We start from the raw sequence: 8279 nt of genomic DNA on the forward strand, positions 1-8279 counted from the left end.
ATTATTCTTAATGTTTACCGACATATATAATATATTATTTTTTTATGCATCTTGGTTAGATATGTTTTTGTTTATAAAGACATGGGGAAAAATTGTATTGTATACTCTCGAGTCCTATTCTCTCTTCTCGCCTCTTGCTCAAACCCCATTGGAGAAGATGGTCAGAGCAGCGGGACCTCTGGCTTTATCATCCGATGGATTTTGAGAAGGAGGCGATGAGAGAGGACACGAGGAGGATGAAATTGAGATTCATCCATGAACTTACGAAATCAACAGGTAACGCTATTCATATCCATTCCAGCCCGCTAGGGGGCAGTAAAGATATCTTTCTGTGTTAAGGGCTTCCGGTTTCCTGTCTTTTTCATCTGCGGAGAGAACAGCAATGAGTTACTGAAATCAGACGGCAGAAATCTGTTAAATTGTCGACGGTTTCACTTTGCTTATTGTTTGAAGAACTTAAGGCCCTAAAAATGGGCAGAAGTAGAAGCCGATCCCCACCAAAACGAGGTTTGTATTAGCAATGAATAACCAACGATGACAATAATAGTAATTTGCTAAAGTTAGCTACAGTAGCATCACACGTTATTTACAAACAGGTCCATATGTATTCCAGCTAGCAAGTTGACGATAACATTAACCACTATTTCGGTCTCGCAACTAACATGTACGTGTAGCCCTAAACATTGTAGTTAAACTACAGTAATCTGGTTAACTTTTAATTGTGTACACGCTAGCCCATAATGGAGTAAAGGAGCCAAACAGCGTTACTCCGGACTATAGTCAAAGGACCTTTACGTTACATGTTCTGTTTAGAGACTGATTGGCTTTGGCAGACAAATACGGCAACTAAAAGTGAATGGATTCTCGATTGCTATACGTTTTTAGAAACATAAAGCCTCCTACTTTCTTGTCACATAAAAATAACGTTAATTTAACAACTGCAAAAATATACACTTAATAAACAAGGCTGTAAAGCTGTCCACATAATTCCCATCGTAAAGAGAATGCATATATTATGATTTGTGACGTTATGGTCTTTGCATTCTTTTCAGCTATTTTTATTTTGCCCGAAGTCTACGGCCCTTCATCTGTGATTGGTCAACTGTAGGGGGAATTAGACACATGCAGCGTGTAAACCCTAAAGCCCTTTAAAGCTGCAGTATGTAACTTTTTGGGCAACACGACCAAATTATAGAGCTGTCATTCTCATTGAAAGCAAGTCTAAGACGCGGTAGATCTGTTTTATGTGCTCTCTTTCTATGCTTCCCGTGCCCAAGTTTCGTTTTTGTGTGTTTTACTTTCGGTTTCGTAAACCAGCTGAAAATACAATATTTTTGCTTATGGAAAATGTTTATCACAGTGGTTTAGATAGTACAATGATTCTCTATGCTATACTTGCATGTTTTGTCACATAAACACATTTTAGCTACCAGGAAATGGAGGAGCATGGCGCATCTTTAAATGTGTATAGTAATTTAACCTTTTTTTTTGTTTTGAGAAATTACAACTGATTTGTTCCTTATGTTTCCAAAACTGTACCACAAACAATGCATGTTAACGTTAGAGCAAGCGTCTGGGTTCTTAACAACTCCCCTGGCAAGAAGATACTGTCTAACCCAATATAGTTCATCTGTGCCGTTTATAGTGGGAGAAAATTAAGCATAGTGGGCAGAACAAGCAAGGAGGTGGGCAAAGCCAAACAGGAGCTAGGGAGATCCTATTGTAGCATATATTTCCTTTAGGGAACGCCTCCTCTGGGAAGTGTGTGTGCACAATCTCCATTTGACCTTGCACTCTTTCAAACACTAAGTCTTTAACTTAGTGCACTGTGTTTGTAACAGATTGTAGTTTTGGGAACTTAATGTATTGAGATCAGATGTTTAATCGATGAGATAATTAGCAGAATGTTTGCCCAGTTTCACCTAGTTCATCCTCTCCCACTACCCGTGACTGGACTTCAACTCTCGTTTGGTGTTGAGAACATTCTAAATGAATGCTTCATCTTTATAGCCCCTGTGATGTCTGGGTTACCCCTTCTGTTGACCCTTCTATTGACTACCACAACTGTAAAACCTAATGGAAACTGGAGATATTTTTTACATCACTGGTTAGAGGACAACCTGCATAAGTCAACTACATTTTGGAATGTTGCATTTTGATACAGGGGTCACAAGAACAGAAAGAAACGCAACGCTATTTTGTCGTGACTCATCGGTTATCACGTTGAAATCAATTGGTGTGCGTATCAGTGCCATTTAAAAATATTTAAAAAACGAAATTCTGCAAACTCCAGTGTATATGACAAAATAAACATTACAAAACCAAATATATTGATCTGTTTTAAGCACGAGGTAAAAATTTGATGACCCCGATGCTATCAAAACGTCAGCTTGTGTAATGTATTAACAAATACTGTCCACAACATGGAAAGTAACATATCATTTTCCCCCCATATCTTATTAATGTATAGCTTAATTTATCGTGATAGTAAGTTAAACACACAGATTTGTTTCAATAATCACATACTTTATATTTCTCAGTAGTTTAACCATTTAGAGATATAAAAAAAAATGCTCATAATCACAATTTAACCAGGCGCTCTAAACTAGAGCGTCCAAAAGGTCTGTGCTGCAGGCTGAACGTTTGACGTCCCTATAGTCAGTGGAGATTGCTGAGGGGAAGACAGCTCATCATAATGGTTGGAATGGTATCAAACATCAGATGTGGTTGATACTACTCCGTTCCAGCCATTATTATAAGCCTTCCTCCCCTCAGCAGCCTCTGCTGGTCTACTATGACTGGGCTATGAACATGCTATGCTATGAACATAGCTAGTGCGAACATAGCTACTTCGAGGTAGTACGAAAGTCTATTGAACCCATTCACTAAACAAAATTCTATTCATGTAAGGATTCATAACATGGATGCTGTTCTTGGTCCTCCGCCATATTAAGTGATGTCTTGGTCTGTTTGTTCCTCGTCTGCAGAGAGACGACGCTCTCGCTCGGGTTCAAGGGACCGCGAACGAAAGCGCAGGGAGAGGGAACGCTCCCGTTCTCGGGACAGGGAAAGGCGAAGGAGCCGCTCGCGCTCTCCAGCCCGAAGGCGGCGCTCAAGGTGAGAGAAGAGACCCCCAGTGAGTCATCTCAACTAAAAGGGGGTTGACAGTGGACTCACACAGGGTCATTGGTTACTTCTCTAGGACTATGTGATGTAAGCTCGGTGTACACTCCCATTTACATAAATATATCTGGCTAAAGAGACTGTGATACCTTGTGCTCTTAGGGGGAAGTTTGACTATTTCTGTACTGCAAAAGTATCACTAGGGCTGTATTCCGATTCCACACCCTTCTCCCCAAATGTGCACTTCCTCATCCTCAAGAATTTGCAAGCATTAGATTGGGGTGTGGGGAGTGTTTCCAGTTTCCACCATATTTGTTAAACCAGTCCATAAGGGAAAATTATTTGTGCGCACTTCAAGAAGGATATAGAATGGGACCTCTGCCTAGATAACCCGTCCACCAGCTATCTCTGTCTCTTGTCTTTAGGTCTCCTCGCCGGCTGCGCTCTTCTTCCGGCTCCCCCTCCAGGCAGAAGGACAGGCGTGATGATGAAGATAAAAAGGATTCCAAGGATAAGCCAATAAAGGAGCATCAGATCTCAGGTGGTTTATCTGCTATGATCTTGTATGTGTCTCAAATTACACTCAATTCTCTACATGGTGCAGTACTTTTGACCAGAGCCCTGTGTATATATACAGTACCAGTCAAACTTTTGGACACCTATTCATTCAAGGTGTTTCTTTATTTTTACTGTTTTCTACATTGTAGAATAGTAGTGAAGACATCACAACTATGAAACAACACACATGGAATCATGTAGTAACCAAAAAAGTGTTAATCAAATAAAAATACATTTTAGATTCTTCTAAGTAACCACCCTTTGCCTTGATGACAGCTTTGCACACTTTTGGCGTTCTCTCAACCAGCTTAAACTGGAGTGCTTTTCCAACCGTCTTGAAGGAGTTCCCACATATGCTGAGCACTTGTTGGCTGCTTTTGTTTTGTGTCATTATCCTGTTGAAAAACAATTGATATTCCCACTAAGCTCAAAACAGATGGGATGGCGTATCGCTGCAGAATGCTGTGGTAGCCATGCTGGTTAAGTGTGCCTTGAATTCTAAATAAAATCAGTGTCACCAGCAAAGCACCATCACACTACCTCCTTCATGGTGGGAACCACACATGCAGAGATCATTCGTTCACCTACTCTGCGTCTCACAAAGACATAGCGTTTGGAGCCAAAAATCTCAAAATTGGACTCTTCGGACCAAAGGACAGATTTCCACCGATGTAATGTCCATTGCTCGATGTTTCTTGGCCCAAGCAAGTCTCTTATTAGTCACCTTTAGAAGTGGTTTCTTTGCAGCAATTTGACCATGAAGGTCTGATTTAAGCAGTCTCCTCTGAACAGTTGATGTTGAGTTTGTCTGTTACTTAAACTCTGAAGCATTTATTTGGGCTGCAATTTCTGAGGCTGGTAACTAATGAACTTAACCTCTGCCACAGAGGTAACTCTGGGTCTTCCTTTCCTGTGGCCGTCCTCATGAGAGCCAGTTTCATAGCGCTTGATGGTTTTTGCGACTGCACTTGAAGAATAGTTCTTGAAATGTTCTGACTTGATTGACCTTCATGTCTTAAAGTAATGGTGGACTGTTGTTTCTCTTTACTTATTTGAGCTGTTCTTGCCATAATATGGCCTTGGTCTTTTACCAAATAGGGCTATCTTCTGTATACCATTCATACCTTGTCACAATACAACTGATTGGCTCAAATGCATTAAGAAGGAAAGATTCCACAAATTAACTTTTAACAAGGTACACCTGTTAATTATTGCATTCCAGGTGACTACCTCATGAAGATGGTTGAGATAATGAGTGTGCAAAGGTTGGCTACTTTGAATGATCTCAAATACACAATATATTTTCATTTAACACTTTTTTGGTAGCTACATGATTCCATATGTTATTTCATAGTTTTGATGTCTTCACTATTCTACAATGTAGAAAATTGTCAAAATAAAGGAACCTTTGAATGAGTATGTCAACTTTTGACTGGTACTGTTGTGTGTGTGTGTGTGTGGGGGGGGGGGGGGGGTGCAAATTGGGATGCACCCCTTCTGTGAGAATATGGAGAAATACTACTGCTGCATGTCAGTGTCTAAAAGTGTGTTGTTTATAGAGGAAGACATGCAGGGCAAGACAGAAGAGGAGATTGAGATGATGAAGATTATGGGATTTGGCAACTTTGACACCACAAAGGTAAGGATTCTGTCAACTCGTCTCAAATCTAGAGGTTCCTGGTTAGGCTTGCCAAAGATATCTGTAGATATTAGATACTTTTATTTAATCTGGAGTCTGCAGAATAATTGCTGAAATTGTCCAACTCACCACAAGGGGGCACAGTTTTCTAAAACTAACTGATTGTACGATGCACTTCACCAACAAGAATTAAAGATCTAACAATCATAATAGTGATTTCTAAGAACTTGACACGATCCACTTTTGGTAAACAGTTTGTTGTAAGACTAAGATCATCCGAAATGAGTGATTCTTTTCAAAGGAGTTCAATTCGGTCTCCATTTGTCTGGCAGTTTTTTTTTATTTTTATTGCAGGAAGATGTTTTGATTTGATACAACTTAATTGTTTATTGCCACAGGTGAACGAAGGTTGAACAACCTCATGTTTCTGGATGTGTGATGTATTAATGTAGTTGTCATTGCCAACAGGGGAAGAAGACCAATGGAGCCGTCAATGCGCATGCTATCAATGTGTCTCAGAAGAGGAAATACAGGTCTGTTGATTCATTATCATTAACCCCAAGAGTTGTCTTATGTGGCTTTTTATTTCACAAATAACATTTAAATTACAAAATTGGGTGGAGCTGCTCACGTGTAGTTGTGAAAATGCTGTAATATAGACTGCATTTAGTATATAATATATCAATGTGTGGGACTACATATCTAGTCCTTCTTGTTAGGATATTATTTATTTTCCATCACATTCAGGTCACCTGTTATTAAGTAGCGTATCTTGTTGATTTATGCACCAACTAGCTTCATTTGTTTATAAATCAACAATTCCAACTGCTAGGCACAAGGTCCTGGCTGATATTGAGCAGTCTGAACAGTGACTATGCTCATTGCTGCCAATCACCTCTGCAGGTGTTTCTATGCAGACATTTTGGATCTCCTATTGGTGGATGATGATGTAATGGTAACAGTTTTGTATTTATTTTTTTCAGGCAGTACATGAACAGAAAAGGTGGATTCAACAGACCTCTGGATTTCATTGCTTGAAGTAGGATAAACAGAACATACTCATTGATGTTCCCTAAAATATACTATTTTAGCCTTGTCGTCTCTAGACTGTGTTTTGGCGATAGAAGTTTATTTTTTTGTATTATGTATTTTTATTTTTTCTTCATTTTGACACCCTGCACTGCATATAAGTTATGCAAAGACCCATGCAACTGAATATAATGAAATGTTTCTGTAATATGTTTCTTATTTTAGTCTTGTTGACAACATGCCTGGGTCGATATGCTTTTCAGGGTGCATTTTAATTGAGGTGTTTTTGGGTCATATTAAAAACGTTCATTCAGATCATGGCCCATTCTCATTTTTACGATTTATGTAAATTGCCAAATTATTGAAATGTAAAGGTCTAAGTGGGATAGTTCATTGATTGCTGAAAGGTATGAGAATATTTTTGAAGGCAAGTATTTTAGTGGATGGGATTTGAGCACAAACCCCTCTTCAGTTGTGTTCAAATTCCCCCTCTAGGCTCATTTCTCATGTCATCTTCTGTATATGGTTTTAAGGACAAATGGTTGAAATCAGCGGTTAGCCTTCCTATCGCCTTTGACCACAGAACGTCTGCTGTCATTTCTATTAGTTTCCCAACAATTCTACTTGTTGAATCTCCACCATTTGTCGTCACCAAACTGATGTATTCATGAGTTGCATACTGTTCCCTTTTCATTCAGTGAGCTATATTTTCTGTTCGGTTCCCTACGTGATGTACTGCTCACGGCTGACGTTCGTGTTCTGTCTTGCCTCCCCCTTGATCACACCAGAAGTACATTCATTTCCAATGGAATGCTGTGTTTGCCTTGCAGCATTGTGTTCTGTGTGGTTCATAGGTTGGATTTATTGAACGTATGCATCAAATTGTATGTGTAGACGTCTTGACAGAAATGGTAGAAGGTGAATGTTAAACTTTTGTTCCACACATCCAGATGATGCTGCATAACATTTTGCGAAATGATGGTTTAGGCGTGCTCAAGGCATAGTCTTTTTTGCATACTACACTGAACAAAAATGAAAAAGCAACATATAGTGCTGGTCCCATGTTTCATGAGGTGACATGAAAGATCCCATAAATGTTCCATAGGTACACAAAGCTTATTCTGGGGACAAAAATAAAATGCCACTCTAAAATGTTCAGTTTTGCCACAGATGTCTCAGATGGATTGTGCAATTGGCATGCTGACTGCAGGAATGTCCACCAGAGCTGTTGCCAGAGCATTGAATGTTAATTTCTCTACCATAAGCCACCTCCGTGTAACCACGCAAACCCAGGACCACCTCCAGGCTTTTTCACCTGTGGGATCGTCGAGGTGCGGAGGAGGAGTATTATTTTTTTCATTTTACCCCCTTTTCTCCTAATTACGATCTTGTCTGATCGCGGGATTGGGAGAGGCGACGGTTGAATTATGCGTCCTCCAAAACATGACCTGCCAAACCGCGTTCCTTAACACCTGCCTGCACCAATGTGTCAAAGAAAACACAGTTCAACTGACAACCAAGTCAGCCTGCAGGCGCCCGGCCAAGTAAAGCCCTCCCCTATCCCGGACGACGCTGGACCAATTGTGCACCACTCTATGGGACTCCTGGTCACAGCCGGTTGTCACACAGTCCGGGATCGAACGCGGGTATATAGTGATGCTTCAAGCATTGCGATGCAGTGCCTTAGACCACAGCGACATTCAGGAGGCCCTCTAAGTATTTCTGTCGGTAATAAAGCTCTTTTTGTGGGGGAAAAACTCATTCTGATTGGCTGATATGCCCACCTATGGCTGCACCCCTGCCCAGTCGTGAAATCCATAGACTAGGGCCTAATGAATTCATTTAAATTTACTGATTTCCTTGAACTGTAACTCAACGAAATCTTAGAAATTGTTGCGTTTATATTTTTGTTCAGTATAGTACAGTCGCA

General features: G+C 40.2%; 1 protein-coding gene across 1 annotated transcript; it reads left to right on the top strand.

Annotated features, from left to right (window-relative positions):
- The first annotated feature begins 354 nt into the window (after positions 1–354).
- LOC139389446 (small nuclear ribonucleoprotein 27 (U4/U6.U5)) lies at positions 355–6664 on the top strand. The gene is made up of 6 exons (XM_071136210.1): positions 355–507; positions 2988–3117; positions 3549–3664; positions 5241–5320; positions 5789–5853; positions 6304–6664. Exons 1-6 carry the CDS (start codon positions 471–473, stop codon positions 6356–6358), a joined length of 483 nt encoding a protein of 160 aa, XP_070992311.1. The 5' UTR covers positions 355–470; the 3' UTR covers positions 6359–6664.
- The last annotated feature ends 1615 nt before the right edge of the window (positions 6665–8279 follow it).

The sequence above is a fragment of the Oncorhynchus clarkii genome, chromosome 30 (genome assembly GCF_045791955.1).
Source record: "Oncorhynchus clarkii lewisi isolate Uvic-CL-2024 chromosome 30, UVic_Ocla_1.0, whole genome shotgun sequence".
NCBI classification, from domain to species: domain Eukaryota; kingdom Metazoa; phylum Chordata; class Actinopteri; order Salmoniformes; family Salmonidae; genus Oncorhynchus; species Oncorhynchus clarkii.